This window comes from Geotrypetes seraphini, chromosome 4, assembly GCF_902459505.1.
Source record: "Geotrypetes seraphini chromosome 4, aGeoSer1.1, whole genome shotgun sequence".
Taxonomy (NCBI): domain Eukaryota; kingdom Metazoa; phylum Chordata; class Amphibia; order Gymnophiona; family Dermophiidae; genus Geotrypetes; species Geotrypetes seraphini.
The window spans coordinates 281065289-281085012 of record NC_047087.1 but is presented as its reverse complement, the minus strand read 5'-3'; the positions used below and the strand labels follow the sequence as shown (position 1 = coordinate 281085012).

At 45.7% G+C, this 19724-nt stretch overlaps 1 protein-coding gene across 4 annotated transcripts in view; it reads right to left on the bottom strand.

The window, feature by feature from the left end:
* PYROXD2 (pyridine nucleotide-disulphide oxidoreductase domain 2) overlaps window positions 1–19724 on the bottom strand; it is a 147380-nt gene that overhangs the window by 120675 nt on the left and 6981 nt on the right. For 3 of the 4 annotated variants that reach the window (XM_033941060.1, XM_033941061.1, XM_033941063.1), the window contains exons 2-4: window positions 14728–14747; window positions 10770–10863; window positions 5956–6029 (exon numbers count right to left, since the gene is read on the bottom strand). In XM_033941060.1, coding sequence (XP_033796951.1) covers window positions 5956–6029; window positions 10770–10863; window positions 14728–14747 — 188 coding nt within the window. The remainder of the gene's footprint in view (window positions 1–5955; window positions 6030–10769; window positions 10864–14727; window positions 14748–19724) is intronic. The other variant, XM_033941062.1, reaches the window with a different exon arrangement.

Genomic DNA, 19724 nt, shown 5'->3' with positions numbered 1-19724 from the left:
TGCTGAAGAACCGAGGCACCTTCGCATTGCGGGAAGAGGCCATGAGATCCATCTCTGGCCACCCCCATCGACGGACTAGCAGGCTGAATGCACGAGCCGACAACTCCCATTCTCCCGGATCGAGAAGAGTTCTGCTGAGGAAGTCCGCTTGCACGTTTTCGTGCCCTGCAATGTGGGCCGCCGACAGAAGCGGGATCTGCCCCTCTGCCCACTGAAACAAAAGTCTTGCCTCTTCGGCTAACTGCGGACTCCGGGTACCCCCCTGACGGTTGACATACGCGACCGCCGTGACACTGTCCGAAAAGATCCTGGTCGGTCTGTCTTGAACTAGGGTCTGGAAAGCCCGCAGCGCCAACCGGATCGCTCTTAATTCTAGTAAGTTTATGGGCCATTGAGCCTCCTGGGAAGACCATCTTCCCTGCACCGACGTGTGCCTGCACTGGGCTCCCCAACCCTGCAGGCTGGCATCCGTTGTAACCACCACCCAATCCGGTGTGGCCAACGGCATGCCCCTCCAAAGATGCTCGTCCTGGAGCCACCAGCGCATGCTTTGAGCCGCTCGAGGACTCCACTGGAGACGCACATTGTAGTTCAGAGAAGCTGGAGACCAGCGAGAGAGCAGAGACTGCTGTAAGGGTCTCATGTGGCTCCGGGCCCAGGGAACCACCTCCAGAGTCGCCACCATGGAGCCCAGCACCTGCACATAGTCCCAAACTCGAGGTCTGGGCGACCCGAGAAGGAGGCGAATCTGCGCCTGCAATTTCTCCCCCCGCTCTCGGGGTAGAAACACCTTCCCCAGAGTCGTATCGAACCGCACCCCCAGATGCACCAACGACTGCGAAGGGGACAAAACACTTTTGGGAAAGTTGACAATCCACCCCAACGACTGAAGGAGAGAGATTACTCTCTGCGTCACCGACAAACTCTCCTGCCGGGATGAGGCGCGGATCAACCAATCGTCCAAGTAAGGGTGTACCCGAATCCCTTCCTTGCGTAGAAAAGCGGCTACCACCACCATGACCTTGGAAAACGTGCGGGGAGCCGTCGCCAGGCCAAAGGGCATTGCCCGAAACTGATAATGTTGGCCCAGAATCGCAAACCGCAGATACTGCTGATGCGGAGGCCATATCGGAATATGGAGGTACGCTTCCTTGAGATCGAGAGACGTGAGGAACTCTCCCGGCCTTACCGCCGCAATAACCGAGCGTACCGTTTCCATTCGGAAATGGCGCACACTGAGGAATCTGTTGACCCCTTTGAGATCCAGCACTGGTCTGAAGGACCCCCCCTTCTTTGGAACAATGAAGTACAGGGAATAAATACCGCTGCCTACCTCTTCCGGGGGCACCGGTACCACCGCCCCCAGATCGAGCAGCACCTGAAGGGTCCTGCGGACCTCGGCTCCCTTGGCCGCTCCATTGCACGGGGACACCACGAAAGAATCTACGACCGGAGCGGCGAATTCTAATTTGTACCCGTCGCGAACAATGTCTAACACCCACTGATCGGACGTGACTGTGGCCCACTCCGCCCGGAATGCCGAAAGCCGACCCCCTAAGGGCAGGGCGGAGGGAGCCCAGCCCCCGTCATTGCGGAGTGCGACTGGCTGGGGTACGGGCTGCCTGCCCTGGAGAGGGTTTCGTCGTGCGAAAGGAACTTCTCTGCTGAAACCGAGGTCTCGAAGCAGAGAACGGGCCAGCTGCAGCCCTGGAAAAAGGTTTACCAGCCCTGGCACGCCTCACATCCCGGAAACGTGGTCTAGACGATGAGGCCCGTACCGGGGGCCTAGCCCTGTCCTCCGGTAAACGCTGCGTTTTGGTATCCCCAAAATCCTTTACCAGTTTCTCTAACTCCTCTCCAAACAATAAACCCCCTTTAAAAGGGAGTCTCACCAGCCGGAGCTTGGACGCGGCATCAGCCGCCCAATGACGGAGCCACAAGGACCTGCGTGAAACCACAGACAGAGACATTTGTTTCGCAGACGCCTGAACCATATCATACAAGGAGTCCGCTAAATAAGCCAAGCCGGCCTCCAAATCTGCCAGTTCCGCAGGGACAGAACCCCCAGACTCCAGCAAATTATCGGTCATCCCTTGTGACCATTGCAGACATGCCCGCGCTGCGTAAGAACTGCATATTGCGGCCTGTAAAGTAACCGCCGCCACCTCAAAGGACATCTTTAGGGATGCTTCAATCTTTCTATCCTGCGCATCCTTTAGTGTCACGCCCCCTTCAACCGGCAAGGTAGTCCTCTTGGTCACCGCCGCCACCAAAGCGTCCACCCTAGGTAACCGAAACTTGTCCAGTTCGGCCGGGTCAATCGGATACAAGCGCCTCATGGCCTTTGCCACCCGCAAACTGGCCTCCGGCGCCTCCCATTGCGCCGAGATCAGCTCCTGCATGGCCTCATGGACCGGAAAGGACCTAGGCGGTCTACGTGTACCTGCCATCAGCGGGTTACCGGACACTTTAGCATCTTCCTGAGAAATATTCAAACTTTGTAAAGCCTTTGAAATAAAGGAAGAAAGCTCCTCTCCATGGAACAACCGGAGAGCGGAAGGGTCATCCCCCTCCCTACCCGGGATACTCTCCTCGTCCCAATCCAATAGTTCACCCTCCTCCAATGACTCAGGTAAAGAGAAAGGCGACCTGGGCAAAATATCTACCGCCTCCGCAGACACCAGCCTGCGCTTTTTAGCCCCCTGCGACCGCCCCGGGGACCCAGCTGCCCCCGCAGTGGGCCTGGTATCTGTCCCCTCCCCCCCCGCCGAGGTAGAGGGTACCGCAAGGGACCTCCCGGCCCCCAGCACCAGCTGAGTAGGCTGGGAGGACTTCAACTGAAACACATGATGGAGCAACTGTACAAACTCGGGCGACAAAGATCCCCAGTTAAGGGGCACTCCCCCACCCTGCTCCGAGCCGAGGGGCGGGCCCACGCCGGCCTCCAGCGCTCTCAGCTCACCCCCCGCCGCCTCACACTTGTCTTCCGTGGCCGAGTCCTGCAGTCCCCCTGCATCGACTTCGAGCGGCGGGGACCTTGAGCGAGACTCCCGCACCCGGGAAATGGCCGCCTCACAAGCCGCCAAAAACGGATCATCTGCCGGCGCTTCCCTGCACCCGGCAGAGCACAGACCCGACAGTGTTCGACGCTCCCCACAGCGCGAACACTGCTTACCAGCCTCGGCAGCCATCCCCCCTCGGCTTTAGTAAAGCTCCGCTTTTTTTTTTTTTTTTTATACACACGCGGCGAACGCCGCCGAACGCCGACTCCGCCCCCGAAGCCGCCCGGCATCCGGGAACGCTCCGAGGACCAGTACCAACAAGCAAGCAAACAAAAAAAAAAAATCACTCACCCAAACGGGAAGCCGCTCACCCCCGAAGCCAGGGAATTGTTGGTAAATGTACTGTAAGCCGAGTTTAACCCCTGCCCGGCTCAGTACACGCAGGAAGGCTCCTTTTTTTTTTTTTTTTTACTGGAATGGAGAAGCCAGCCAATAGTCCTGCAACCTGGAAAGGAACCCCTCTATCCAACGGAGGGGAGGGTGGAGCAGGGACCTGGGAGGGCCCAGGTGTACCTCCTAAAGCCGGCACCAATCAGCCAGGCACCCCCAACCTACTGAAGAGAACTAGTCTCAACAGAGGAATTCCAACGGACCACCAATCCAATCTATCCGGCAGCAGCCAGAGACTAGGAGCTAGAAGGGTAGCTCCAACCCTGCTGGGAGATAGAGCAAAACTGAAGCAACAGAAGGAGCACCAGGCTTTAAGGCCAACTGTTAATCAGTTCTCTATCTCCACCTGCTGGTCGATGTGAGCTATACCCACTAGTCTCTGGATTCATCTGCTGCTTTGCTATGGAAAGGGGAGATATGATTCAGACGTTCAAATACTTAAAGGGTATTAACGTAGAACAAAATCTTTTCCAGAGAAAGGAAAATGGTAAAACCAGAGGACATAATTTGAGGTTGAGGGGTGGTAGATTCAGGGGCAATGTTAGGAAATTCTATTTTACGGAGAGGGTGGTGGATGCCTAGAATGCGCTCCCGAGAGAGGTGGTGGAGAGTAAAACTGTGACTGAGTTCAAAGAAGCGTGGGATGAACACAGAAGATTTAGAATCAGAAAATAATATTAAATATTGAACTAAGGCCAGTTACTGGGCAGACTTGCACGGTCTGTGTCTGTGTATGGCCGTTTGGTGGAGGATGGGCAGGGGAGGGTTTCAATGGCTAGGAGGGTGTAGATGGGCTGGAGTAAGTCTTAACAGAGATTTCGGAAGTTGGAACCCAAGCAAAGTACCGGGTAAAGCTTTGGATTCTTGCCCAGAAATAGCTAAGAAAAAAAAAAAAAAAAAAAAAATTTAAATTGAATCAGGTTGGGCAGACTGGATGGACCATTCGGGTCTTTATCTGCCGTCATCTACTATGTTACTATGTTACATGATGGGGGGGGGGGGTCGGGAGGCTGTGGGGGTGCGAGCGGTCCTTCAGGGTGGGGGTGCGGGTGGGAGTGCGTGCGAGCTGTCCTTCGGGGTGGGGGTGCGAGTGGTCCTGCGGGGGGGTGAATCGGACATCGGGGGGGGGGGGGGCATCAGGCTTTCAGGGTGGGGACAGGACTTCAAGGGGGAGAGGAGAGTTGGGGCGGGCGAAAGGAGAGTCGGGGTGGCCAGAGGAGAGTCGGGGCAGCATGCGCGGTATACAAATTTTTTTTTACATATATTTCGGTTTCCCGCACGCTATACCCGGGTGCGCGTTATCTACGTGAAAATACGGTAATTTTAATTATTTCTGTGTGTCCATGACTATAGACTCCTGATGCAGGCCAGTGCGGCCGAAACATGTACATGTCGAGTCATTGAGCTATTGAAGTGAATAAAAGAGTCTTGATTGGACATCTCCACTGTTTGTTTTTCTGTGTCTGACTTGTGGAGGTGACTCTCCTGTTCTGTACTTTGTTGTTCAATTAACAGCACCAATTGAGCCAATCGAAGAATTAAGTTAGGCTCCTAGATTGGCTAGGCACGCCTAACTATAAGCTACTTTTATAGAATCAGGGCCTTTGTAAATCCCTCCTCTGTGTAGTTTTACCATTTACAAAAATGCATATATAAAAATAAAATAAACAGAGAAAGGCTGCCTGCCAGCTGAAACTTGCACCTGACATTACAAGTTAAAATGAAGTTATTAGACTTGATTTATTATTGATCTACTCCAAATTCTGAAGTCTGCACTGATGGCCATTTCTTTAGTGATAGGCAAGTTTTGCCAGAAACCACTCTTGAAGAAGGAACCTGTGTGCTCTTGACAACTGATGTACAACACTGTATTATTGCTATTTTGATCCAGTAAAAAGTGTCAGAACCTGAAAATAATCCAGCTTTTTTCAGGGCTAATGGAGTGCTGCCACTATAGAAACCAGCAGCATGTGTAAAACTAGGGTTACCAGATTTTACTCATAGCCCTGCCCCCAGTTCCACCCATGTCACATTCTGTTCCACCCCAGCCTCGCCTCCCTCAACTTGTTCTCGTCCTCGGGACCGCGTTGGGAGATCATTTGTGCATGCAACATGATGACATCACACACATGCGCGCATGAATGTGACATCACTACATTGCCATCTGCACATGCACAGATGCGCTCCTGACACGGTCCCGAGGTGGAAGCTTTTCAAAACCCGGACAAAGTACTGGGTTTTGAAAAGTCATCTGGACGCTCGGACTAGTCCTCTAAAAAGAGGACATGTCCGGGAAAATCCAGACATCTAGTAATTCTATGTAAAATCAAAGATCTGACTTATTAAAGTTTTTTCTCATAGGCCAAAATTGCGAGAAGGCCCAGAAAGGATATATCGACAGAAGTTAATTCAGAGTGTCATGCACAAGGAATACACTACTATTTGTATTAAAAGAAATCCGTGCTCAGCTTTTTTTTTACTCACATAGAATGAAAACCATTACCTTCAGCTCCAGATCTTTGTAAATTTGAGGCCGGAGCAGACTGAGGAGGTATGAAGCTCTAGAGAATTTAAATCCTGAAAATATTCAAACAGATGCAGCTTAGGGCTTAATACGAAAGCTTGGCTAATGTACCATTTCTACCTGTGTACAAGAGACTATAGAGATGGGTAATAAGAGACTGCAGGTGGATGTGAGTTTGGGATGACCAATAGAACCCCCCCCACACACACAACACACATACACAAAAGACATCAAGTCCATCATTAACAACTCAGAGTCAGAATCCTGAGGAAATGCCGACTGCATAAGCTTCCTCTGCTGTGGGTGAATAGGACTTGTGACTATTGGTTTGCTGGGAAAAAGTAAAGCCTCTAAAACCTGGCCAGCCATAGCTGGAGGATTACTGAGAAGGAGTTTTGAACACTACAGCCTCCAAAGTAGGGCAGGCCTTTATATACAAGTGACAGAAACTGTTAGAACCATTTTCATGTCTGGTACTAATCTTTAAAGTGGAGTTTTGAGCAGCTTTTTTCTTCTGCATGAAACTTCCCTGCAAAAACCAAAGGAAAATCCAACAAAAGACTGCAGTACAAGAACAACAAACACAAAACAAGAAAAAACTGCAGACAATATGTACAAGATGCAGGCTGGGTTTATTATATTAAATGCGGTCAATGATACCACTTTTTTACAAACCAAGGGACCCGACACGGTCCGTGTTTCGGTAAACACGCCTTCGGTATCCATTCTGTGCTGGAACTGTCAGCTCGCGTTTATCTGATTACTGCATAGTTCATTATCAATTTAAATTGCGGTTTAATTCAAACCCTTATCAACCATGGACCCCTGAGGAAGGAGTGTTTACCGAAACACGGACCGTGTCAGGTCCCTTGGTTTGTAAAAAGGTGGTATCATTGACCGCATTTAATATTTGATATAATAAACACAGCCTGCATCTTGTACATAGAGTCTGCAGTTTTTTCTTATTTTGTGAAACTTTTCTGCATCATGCAACTATAAAAATGCATGCAGACATCTTGCTAACCAAATGTTTCCACTAACAAAGTTTTGTTGCATAGGCTCTTTAGTTTGGAATGATGTTCTTCAGGCTCAACTTTCCATTCTCTCACTCCTACTTACTCTATCGGATACATTCATTTCCTCAGTTCCCTGTCCCCCTCCCGATTCATTCCTAGTCTTATCCCCTCCATAAGGCTGACACTCATTCATGCTCTCTCCGGCCTCCCTCCCCCTCCCCCCATGCATCTTCTTTCTCTCTCTTTCGCTGAGTGCCCTCAGCCATGTAGGATCTAACCATCAAGCATTGCTTCATCTCTTTCCCCCTCCATCCCCCCTCTTTCTCATACTTTTGCTGTCAGTGGCTTAGTAGGTGTAGGGGGAGGGAGGGGAGCGAAGTCTGCCCCAGGCGCCGTCTTGGTGGGAGCACCGGCACCTGTCCTCCTCTCTGACCCCCTGCTCCTCCCCCGCCACATGAGTTCACCCCTTCTCTCGTACCTCTTTCATTTTCTCAGCATGAGCAGTATGATGAACTTAATGCACGTGTTGGTGTCAGCTCTCTTTGATGTCACTTCCAGGTCCCGCACTTAGGAAGTGACATCAGAGGGAGAGCCGACACGACGCAGGCAAGTTTGTAATGCTGCTCGCACTGGGAAAATTTAACAGGTACAGGGAAGGGGGCGCACGTGCTGCAGCTGGATCATGATGGATTGGGGGGGGGGTGTAGAAAAGGGCAGGGGAGGGACGCCACGCCACTGGTTGCTTTTTTTCTCCGTCACTGTCAGCAGCATCAGCAGCAGTAAAGGTAACAGCAAGACACACAGGTCCACCTCCCTGCACATGATGCTTATAGTTCTTCAGGTCTTGCCCCTCTGACAAAGGAAGTTTAAATTTCAGGCAGTGAAGAGGCATAACTACAGTGACACTTTTGGAACTTTTTTGCTATAGCTTAAGTGGATGTTCCTTACATCTGGGTTCTGCTAATTTTGAGAGGCATAACTATCAGCATCGCATGCAGAGATGGACTCATGTCTTGCTATTAGAGAATGACAAGGGGACAAATTTTTCCCCGTCCCCGAAGTAACTCAATTTCCCCCATCACTACGAGTTTTAGAACTGTCCTTGCCCCTGCCCCATTCCCGTAAGCTCTGCCTTAACCGCACAAGCCTCGAACACTTATGATTTTAAAGTGTTTGAGGCTTGTGCAGATGATAGAGCTTAGGCATTGGTGGAATTAGGCATTATGACAACACAATCTGAGCTCTAGAATGTTGCTACTTATGATTTTAAAGTGTTTGAGGCTTGTGCAGATGAGGATAGAGCTTAGGCATTGGTGGAATTAGGCATTATGACAACACAATCTGAGCTCTAGAATGTTGCTACTTATGATTTTAAAGTGTTTGAGGCTTGTGCAGATGAGGATAGAGCTTAGGCATTGGTGGAATGAGGCATTATGACATCACGATCTGAGCTCTAGAATGTTGCTACTTATGATTTCAAAGTGTTTGAGACTTGTGCAAGTGAGGATGGAGCTTGCAGGAATGGCGCAGGGACAGGAAAAGAACTAGCAGGGATGGAACGCGAAAATGAATTCCCGCAGGGACAGGGACGGGGAAAAATTTGTCCCTGTGTCATTCTCTACTTGCTATTACCTTTACCGCTACTGATACCAGTGGTGAAGGAAGACGGCAGAGGGCCCAATGGTGGCGGTAGTGGGAGAGTAGGTGGTTGTGGTATGGCCCTATTGTGCTGACAGCTTGTGACTCAAAACAAGTTTTTTGGGACCCCAATTGGGATTGTGATCCACAGTTTTTGAACCACTGAGTTATTTAGTAAAACTTTTAAAAGAAATAGGGATTTTCTTTCCACACAATACATAATTAAGCTTCTAGTGCAGTGGTTCTCAACCCTGTCCTGGGAGGCCCCCAACCAGTCGGGTTTTCAAGATAACCCTAATGAATATACATGAATCAGATTTGCATGCCTCCCCACATCATTCTATGCAAATCTCTCTCATGCATATTCATTAGGGATATCTTGAAAACTTAACCGGCTGGGGTCCTCCAGGACAGATTTAAGAACCAATGTTCTAGTACAAAAGGCATGAGTCTTGATAGAGGGAGTGTACTAGATGTGGTGTATTTAGATTTTAGCAAAGCCTTTAACAGTGTTCTACACAGACGTGTAATAAATAAACTGAGTGCCCTTGGTATGGTTTCCAAAATGACGAGCTGGGTCAGGAACTGGTTCAGTGGAAGGCGACAGAGGGTAGTGATCAATGGAGATTGCACTCAGAAAAGGGATGTTACCAGTAGTGTGCTTCAAGGTTGTTTTTGGGCCTGTTCTTTTTAACATTTTTATAAGCGATATTGCTGAAGGGCTGTCAGGTAAGATTTGCCTCTTTGTGGATGATACCAAAATCTGCAACAGAGTAGACACCCCGGATGGTGTGAATAACATGAAGAAGGACCTAGCGAAGCTTGAAGAATGGTCTGAAATTTGGCAGCTAAAATTTAATGCTAAGAAATGCAAGGTCATGCATTTGGGCTGCAAAAACCCGAGGGAACAGTACAGTTTAGGGGGTGAAGAACTTATGTGCACAACAGAATAGCGGGACTTGGGTGTGATTATATGTGATGATCTTAAGGTGGCCAAACAGTTGAAAAGGTGAAGGTGAAAGCTAGAAGGATGCTAGGTTGCATAGGGAGAGGTATGGCCAGTAGGAAATAGGAGGTATTGATGCCCCTGTATAAGACTCTGGTGAGACAATTAGAATATTGTGTACAATTCTGGAGACCACATCTTCAAAAAGATATAAAAAGGATGGAGTCAGTCCAGAGGAAGGCTACTAAAATGGTGCATGGTCTTCATAATAAGGCATATAGGGACAGTCTTAAAGATCTCAATTTGTATACTTTAGAGGAAAGGCAGGAGAGGGGAGATATATTAGAAACATTTAAATACCTAAGTGGCATAAATGCACATGAGTCAAGTCTCTTTCAGTTGAAAGGAAGCTCTGGAACAAGAGGGCATAGGATGAATTTAAGAGGTGATAGGCTCTGGAGGAATCAAAGCAAATACTTTTTACAGAAAGGGTAGTCGATGCATGGAACAGTCTCTCAGAAGAGGTGGTGGAGACAAAGACTGTCTGAATTCAAGAGGGCCTGGAATAGGCACGTGGGATCTCTCAGAGAAAGTAAGAGATAATGGTTTCTGCGGATGGGCAGACTAGATGGGCCATTTAGGCTTTATCTGCCATCATGTTTCTATGTTTAGACTTAAAGAGCTCAATATTTATACTTTGGAGGAAAGGAAGGAGAGGGAAGAAATGATAGACATTTAAATATCTACATGGTATAAATGTGCATGAGGATAATCTCTTTCATTGGAAAGGAAGCTCCGTAACGAGAAGGCATAGGATGAAGTTAAGAGGTGATAGGCTCAGGAGAAATCTAAGGAAATACTTTTTACAGAAAGCATGGTAGATGCCTGGAATAGTCTCCTGGTAGAGGTGGTGGAGACAAAAACTGTCAGAATTCACGAAAGCGTGGGACAGGCATATGGGATCTCTTAGGGAGAGGATGGGATAATGGATGTTGTGGAAGGGCTGACTGAATGGGCCATTTGGATTTTATCTGCAATCATGCTTTGATGTTTTCTTTCCAGGTACATTATAAACACCCAACAATATGCCTCATCTGTCTCTTACTCAATCCATGTAGAAAGTATTCTTTTTCAGTTTAAATAGAAATTTTGAACTTCCAAAAAAAAACATATAAATTAACTTCAGTCCTTGCCTGGAACAATTTCCTCGGTCACTGCAGCTCCTCCAATCACATGCCGCCTCTCCAGCACTACTGTGTTCACTCCAGATTTCTGTAGGTAAGCTGCCTAATATAAGAGCACAATGGTTACTGGAAGTGACAAAAGCAAATATCTCCAGATTATCTCAAGCTTCAGCTCCCACTATCTCAAATAACAAACAAAATAGTCAAGGATATCAAAACCTGGGGGAGGATATTTAGACTGTCATTTCTTGCCATCTATCCAGTGCTGATTTTCTTTCCCAGCTATCATATGACAATGTTGTCCTTCTTCTGAAGAAACACTGCATCATATAATGGTGGTCAGGGCTGGCCCTGCCCTACCATTAGCTGGACTAGGCGTCTACCTAGGGCTGTAGAATTTGGGGCTTGAAGTGGTGCAGCAAGAAAAGTATCCTCTTGTCTCCCCTTCCTTACTTAGTCCCTCTCTCCCTGCTCTTCCCTCTGCCGTCACTGTTGTTCTACTACTTCCCAAATCACTTCAAAGGTTTCAGGACTAGCATGGAGACTTCCAGTACAATCCCACTCAAGAGCTGCCTGCATTCTACTCTCCCAATAGGAAATGTGTCAAAAGGAGAGCAGGACTTGGCCTCTACTGGAAAGCTCTGCTCCAGTGTCGATACCTTTTTGTAGTGGCCTGGGAAGAGGTTGGGCTAGAGCAGGGCTGCCCAAGTCTGGTCCTCGAGATCTACTGGCAGGCCAGGTTTTCAGGATATCCACAATGAATATGCATGAAAGAGATTTGCCTGCACTGCCTTCTTGGTATGCAAATCTCTCCCATGCATGTTCACTGTGGATATCCTGAAAACCTTGTCTGCCAGTAGATCTCGAGGACCGGACTTGGGCAGCCCTGGGCTAGAGCGACGGCAACAGAGGAAGGAGGATGGAGAGAGGCTGACCACAGGAGTAAAGGGCAGATAATTTACTGGATCTGAGAGGAAGGGAAAAGAGGGGGAAGGAGCAGTTGGACTGGGGGGTATAGGGAAGGAAAGGAGAGGGGAGGTATTAGTGGATCCAAGGGAGTAGGGAAGAGAGCAAAGATGCAGGACACCTGAGCTGGAAGTAAGGGCCACCTTGGTGAGGGAAAGATGGATGCTGGCTACCTGAGGAAGACAAATGCTGGACTGTGAAAGGGGAGCAGAGTATGACCTTGACCCACTCCTAGAGGTGGAGATAAGAGAGAGAAAAAGGGGTTGTTGGTCACCTGGGGTGGGTAGAAAGGAGAAGGGGAATGCTGTTACCTTGATTAGGGGAAGGGCCGAAGCTGACTACTGGAGGGAAAAGGAGATGCTGGACTATGGAGGAGGGTTTACCTTGGACATCAAATACCCTTGGACCAGTCCTAATGATAGTTTGCTATGCTTGCTAAATTATAGATGTTAAGGTAACTGTTGTCAATATATGAGGGTTGATTTATAAGTCATGGAAACTATTTTTTTTCTCTTGAAATGTGACAACACTGGAAAGTGTGTGTGGCTAGTACTTTTTCATGTTGCCACCAGATAAGAGATAAGTGCAGGCATCTCTGGTAGGGGGAGAAACAACAACAACAAAAAAAACCATGACATTTGAAAGCATGGTTTTATTATGGCCTACAGTGTACAACACCACTTTATAAGTAAATAGAGATTTATGATGTTGATTGTCATGCTTGCTAATAGCATCAATGGAAGCATCTGAAGCAGGTACATTGAAGCACTACCAGCATATTATACAAAGCTATTCTGCTCAACAAGGATAAAGGGTAAGAGCGCTGTATATTACGTTTCTGGGCAGTTTTAATCAAAAGAGGCTCTATATTCAATTTATAAAGTTCTGCGAGACCTTGGGGGATCTTTACCCCCAGTTAGACTAGGTGACATGTTGTTCAAACGTATTTATTAGATTTCTAGTGCTGGCGTATTTTAGAGAGAAAATAGTTGCCATGACTTATGAATCAACCCTCGTATCTTCAAAACTAAATTTTTTAGAATGCAGACTTCAAGAAGGCAATTTCCAAAGCTGACCTTCTGAATGAATGTTATCCTCCCTTAATGATGACAGAAGTGCTCATGTTGCTCTACAACACACATACTTTGATTTGCTTTTAGTAGAAGCATTTCCAAAGGAGGGATGTATTCTCCAAGGATAAGCAGGTATTATATTCTCACATGTGGGTAACATTACTCACAGAAGGCAGTATGACGCTGCAAAGTACACTGTCACTTTAAATCTTTAGGTAGTGCCCATACTGCGCATGTAGACTGCACATTCTACTCTAAAAATGTTAATATCTATGAAAAAAAAATCCACAGAAAAACAGACACAAAAATCCTTCTTCCCAATATTCAGTGTTATTTAACTGGCAAGGAAAGGCTCCTGGTCGCTTAAATAGCACATAGTTGGCTATGCACTAATATTCAACGTGAAATGACCACTGAATATTAGCTCTCAGCAGCTAGTTGGTTATCCATGAAATTTAAAGGGCTGGTTGGTTAACTAGCTACCAAATTGGGCCACTTAAATAGCTGGTCTATCTTTGGCCGCTATAACACCCACAGGTAGACAGTGAATCCTTAGAGTTGGCCACTTGGAAACAGGATACTGGGCTTGATGGACCTTTGGTCTGTCCCCAGTATGACAATTCTTATGTTCTTATGTAAACTTAGCCAGCCAATGCTTAATATCAATTTAACTGGCTAAGTTTACAGCAGCTAAAAATAGACCAGATATTCAATGCTAGTCACTGGAAATGGCCTGGCAACTGCGGAAGTCAGTTCGTCTAACTCCCACAGTCTAAATAACGGGCCCTTTATACCCAGAACCAGTTTCAAAATGAAGTGTGTGCACACACTTTAAAATCTTAGTAATCGGTATAGTATGCCGATCTTATGTTTTCAGGTGGACTTCCTGGGACACCAGGCCGCTCAGTGGTATAAATTAATATCTGGATTTTTGAATAAGAAAACAAAAACTGGTCTTCGGGACATTTGGAGCATTGAGATCAAGCATCAGATTACTGCATCTCAATGGCCACTGTATTTGGGCTTGGAGGATGAGATGTACAGTGTCTGCATCTATGAGACAAACTTGTTTTTTTCTGTTACATAGAGCATTTTGGACCCCGGTTCATTTACAGAAGTTAGATAGCTCTAATAGATGCTGGCACTGTCACCTTGAAGCTGGGACATTAGATCATTTGTTTTTCTATTGTCCATTGATACTTGCTTTTTGGAAATCAATATGGGGTCAAATAAATAATTTGCTAGATAATCCAGTGGCAATATTTTATGATACTGTTTTGTTTGGCATATCAATGAGGACTAAGAACCAAATTTCCTCTAATAATAATACGCTTCTACTTATTATGACAGGGATTGCCATAAAACAGATTACATATAATTGGAAAAATTGGGATAGGCTGAACTATAGCTTTTGGTGGAATTCATTATGTCATATATATAAAATGGAAAAGGGTACTAGCTATGCAGCAGGGGAATTTTGCAGAGTTTCAAGATATTTGGGAGCCATTAACAAGATACTGTAAAGATTGAAAATAATTTTCCCCCCTTAAATAAGCACATTCAAGGTAGAGGGAGGGGGTGGGGAGGGATATTGTGGTTTTCTTATGAATGCAGTTATTGTTTTGTTATAATTAGTTATCAATATTATTGGAATTATATATGTACTTCTTTTTGTTTTAATTATGAGGGGAGGGGGAAGGAAATTATTGTATTTTGAATTGTTTATGTATTTAAAGTTTTCTCTAGTGTTAATGCTTTAATTATTTGTATTGCACTATTAACGTTTGAAAATCAATAAAGAATTATTTTAAAAAAAAAATATCATGGGAAAAACTTCCTTAATAATTTTTTTAATTAAGTTTTCCTTAAATAGACAATTTGTTGAAAACAAAGTTTCTCTTGTTTACAAACAACATTATAATACTTACCGCTACTAATCCATTGTGTCCTGCAAAAGAGAGGAAAAAATAGAAATGTATCAATAACAATCACTGAGGTTTAAAGGGGCAACATGCAGAAAGAATGCATGCCTCAGTTCAGAAGAACATAAGATTTGCCGCTGCTGGGTCAGACCAGTGGTCCATCGTGCCCAGCAGTCTGCTCACACGGTGGCCATTAGGTCAAAGACCAGTGCCCTATTTGAGTCTAGCCTTACTTGCGCATGTTCTGTTCCAGTAGGAACTTATCCAACCTTTTCTTGAATCCCTGAAGGGTGCTTTCCCCTATAACAGCCTCTGGAAGAGCGTTCCAGATTTCTACCACTCTCTGGGTGAAGAAGAACTTTGTACGGAATCTTTTCCCTTCTAACTTTAGTGACTGCCCTCTTGTTCTCTTCACCATGAAGAGGGTGAACAGTCTCTCTTTCTCTACTAAGTCAATTCCCTTCAATATCGTGAATGTTTCAATCATGTCCCCTCTCAGTCTCCTCTTTTCAAGGGAGAAGAGGCCCAGTTTCTCTAGCCTCTCATTGTACGTCAACTCCTCCAGTCCCTTAACCATTTTCGTCACTCTTCTCTGGACCCTTTCGAGTAGTACTATGTCCTTTTTCATGTACAGCGACCAGTGTTGGATGCAGTATTCCAGGTGGGGGCGTACCATGGCCCAGTATAACGGCATAATAACCTTTTCAGATCTGTTTGTGATCCCCTTCTTAATCATTCCTAGCATTCCATTTGCCCTTTTCGCATGTGTATGTGCATAGTGCTGCATATACACAGAATGAAAAAGTTAAATTTTAATTAATCAATTAATTTTATTTCCCTTACTCCTGTCAGACTAATTGAGGTAAGTGGTTTATGTCCCCCTGCTAACAGATGGAGACAGAAAAAGAAAGCAAAACTTTCTTCATTCCCCTTATACAAGTCTAGTGCAGTCTTTAGCTCCTCAGTAACCTATATCAAGGCTAAAGACAGCAGAAGGCAATTGATATATTTTAGGCTTCCTATCCATCATTACATTACATTACATTAGTGTCTTCTATCCCGCCAACACCTTTCAGTTCTAGGCGGTTTACAACAAGAAATTAGTTTGGGCATTCCCAGGGAGATTACAAGGTTGATAGCTATAGTATGTGTCGGGATCTGGGAAGGGTCGATACGGTTTGGTTAGATCATCACCACAGATAAACTGGATGCAGTCACAAGCTTTGCTACATACTATTTAGTTACTAACCCAGTAATTAGATATACCCTATACCAAAGGTCCCCAGTACTAACGCTGCTGTTTTATCTATCCTACCTCCTGATGCTGTCTCCATTATAACTTGCCTGCATAGCTGCCACCGTTAGTTCAATAATTCCCTCTGGCAGCCTCGCGGTGTTTGCTAGGCCAGCCCACCTCCAATGATGCAACTTCCTTGGAGGCGGACCCGGACTAGCAAACGCTGTGAGGCTGCCAGAGGGAATCACAGCACTAACGCTGGTGGCTACGCAGGCAAGTTATAATAGAACTGCTGCTAGTCAGGGTGGGGAAGGAAAGGATAGGAGGTGCTGCTGCTGGGTGGGTGGGGAAGGGAGAGGTGGTGGTGGTGCTGCTGCTAGTTAGTGGGAAGGGTGATATGCTGCTGCCAGTCGGAGGGCATAGATGTTGCTGGACATGGGAGGTGAGAAGGAAAGGTGCTGCTGAACCTGGGTATTGGGGGAAGGTGAGAGGGGAAGGTGCTGCTGGACCTGGGTATTGGGGGAAGGTGAGAGGGGAAGGTGCTGCTGAACTAGGGACAGAGAAGAGGGGGAGAGATGTTGCTGGACTTAGAGTAGGAGGGAAGGTGGTGCTGGATTGGGGGGAGGGCAGTGGAGAAGGACAAAGAGAGAGACTGGATCAGGGGAAGAGGGAATATTGGACTCGGGGAAGGAGAGATGTGGATTGCAAGGAAAGAATAAGGAACAGAGAGGGAGACATGCAAACCACAGGGTGGGGGATGTAAGCAGAAAAGAACAGAGAGGTGATGCCCAGAGAATAGATACTAGGCATGGAGGGAGGATAAGTACAAACACACAGAGGGGGAATGTTGGATGGAGAGGGGATGGGACATGATCTCAGAGGTATAAAGGGACTAGGACACGGAGGTAGATGCTGGACACGATAGATAGGGATGCTGAGGGAAGATGGATGTGAACATGGAGAGAGATGTGTCAAATGGACAGGATACCCTGCAAAGACAGAAGAAAAAAAATAGAGAAAAAACAAATCGAATCAAAAAAATAAAATACTCAAACAAAGGTAGAAAAAAGTATTTATTAGCTGAAATGTTTCTGTGTAGAAATCTTGTAGCAGTCCCACTGTTGTTCTCCCACTAGGCATTGTATTAGTGTTTTAGGACTTCGGGCTCCTTTTACTAAGGTGCGCTAGCGTTTATAGCGCACACAGGAAATTACTGCGCTCTACGCTTCTAGAACTAACGCCAGCTCAATGCTGGTGTTAAGGTCTAGCGCGTGCAGCAATGTAGGAAATACATTAGGAAAAGTTTGAGCTTTTTTGATTTGCTAAGGAATAGATAGTAATTGTGGGTGAAGCTTGGGATGGATCTGGTTATGTTATATAGGTTTTATGTATTTTTTGAAAAGTAGAGTTTTTGTTTCTTTTTTACCTCATGCAAAACTGTCAGTTCTTTAATAATATTTTTTCTGAGGCCCGCCAAGTACCTACAAATCCAAAATATGGCCCTGCAAAGGGTTTGAGTTTGAGGCCACTGATCTAGGGGATACTTGGCTTGAAGAAGTTGGGAAACACTGCCCTATACCAAGAGTAAAACTAGGCTAGTTTCCTACAGAATGAATGGCCCAACTTGAGCATCTCCTTAATGTCTCCTGAAATCAATGCCTTCTTAGAGGCTACTGTGCCTTATTGGGCATATAACTAGACAAGACCTTTTTTGAAATTCAGAAGGAAATGGGCATGTACTAGGATCTCAAAGGTGACTTGCAAATGACTTGAGAAGGTCCACCCCTACCTTGGACTATGTATATAATTCCTTTACCATTACCAAATACAACCATGAAGACTGTCAACAAGATTTAAACATATGCTGACCTATGGAAGTCTTGCATGCTTGATTTCTTGGAGGAAAAGTACTGCATTCAGAAAAGTAGCAGGGGTGCTTCCATGACAATATCCATTGCAGCAAGCCAAAGCCAGTCTCTATCCTCTGAGAGTCATGATTATGCCTTCATATCAGTTTGCTCTGGAAAAGGACAAGATGGAAGGAATGGAGACCTAAAGGCAAATAGCGTCTCCTCCATAAACTGAAATTACAGAGGTTTGTTGCATTGTATTCTTTTGCTTCACTGAAGGTTGTACCCACTGATACTTTCACTTTGTAGCCAGATTCTCTTAACAGCCAATCTCATAAAAGAGAAAAAGAAATAGGCAGAATGTTTCAGGGAGGAATCCTTCGACTTGGTGAAGTAGGAGGGAGGAGTGAAGGACTCCTCTTGCCTGCCCCTTTCAGAGATCAATTCAAGGAATATACAGGCTGCAGGCAGGAATTTATGATTCTATCAGGATCCCCTTGTCTTCCGTTTTCCTTTATTAGTGAAAAACTTGCCCATCTTGGCGTTTATCTAGGATAATCCAAGGTCCAATCATGAAATTCCCCCACCTGATTAAAAAAAGCCCTTTTACAAAGCTGTGCTGCGAGGGGGGAGGGTGCTGAAAGTTCTCAGCCCAACCAACTTCTTAAATTCAGAGTGTTATTTTGCCTTTGTAGCTGAAAAGAGTATTTTATTTTGCAAAGTGCCAATTTGCAGAATCGTAATGTTATGTTTTGACATTGTTTCAGATTATTGATTGAACCATGTCAATGAAAAGTGTGGAATTTTCAAGTGTGGAACTCCAAGCTGTCATGAAGTTCCCATTCCTGCAGAAGAAAACTCCTAAGGAAATCCATTAATATATGATACAAACATTGAGTCACAAATGCCTATCATACTCCACAGTGAAGAAGTGGTGGGCAAACTTTCAGCGTGGAGATTTCAAGACTGAAGACGGAAGAAGGTCTGGGAGGCCTCAAATGGTGTCAACTCCTGAAATTCTTGACCATGTCCACGACCTGATTTTGGCAGATCTGCGAATATAAGCTTAAAACAATTGCTGAGACATTACATTACATTAGTGATTTCTATTCCGCTTGTGCCTTGCGGTTCTAAGCGGATTACAAGTTAGAAGACTGGACATTACTGACATCCAGAGAACGTGTTGGGTGCATCTGGGTATCCAGCCAAATCCCTAAATTTTACAACCTCTGCCTTATTTCGCAAGGTCTCACTGTCCACTTAAATCATAAGATTCTAGTCTGCACCATATTTTACCAATAAGAACCTCCAATTCAATTTCAACATATTCTGCTGGAATATATTGGTCACCACAGGCCTACCTTTTCCAGTCCTTGATTCATCATCTGTATTTCCTCCCATCATGATTTTCCAAATGGAAGAAACATTTGGACATCAACAGCAAAGATAGGATATCTTAAAACCAGCAGAATTAAGGATCTCACACAAAAGCTAGAGAAAAAATATTAAATAAAATCAGGGAATGAACTGACCCTTGTGGTACCCCACACTGCAACTGTCGCAGCTGAGATAGAACTTGATCCCAGAGCTATCTGTTGTATTCCAGCATCCAGAAAAGAAGAAAACCACTTCCTCCAATTTCTACATTCTACAACCGTCATCTTTTCAACAAATCATTCTGCACTGTATCAAAATCAGTTAAATTCAACAAGACAATAACCAAACGATTCCCCTGATGCCCATATCTTGTACACTTTGTCCAGCAATGAAACCAATAAGTTTCTGTGCTGTAATGCCTCTGAAAACTGGATTGGAAATTACTAAGCATGGAGCACCTCTCCAAGAACTGACAATTGGCACTAACCACCTTCTCAAATAATCTTACCCAGAAACAGTAAAATAGAAATGTCTATAAT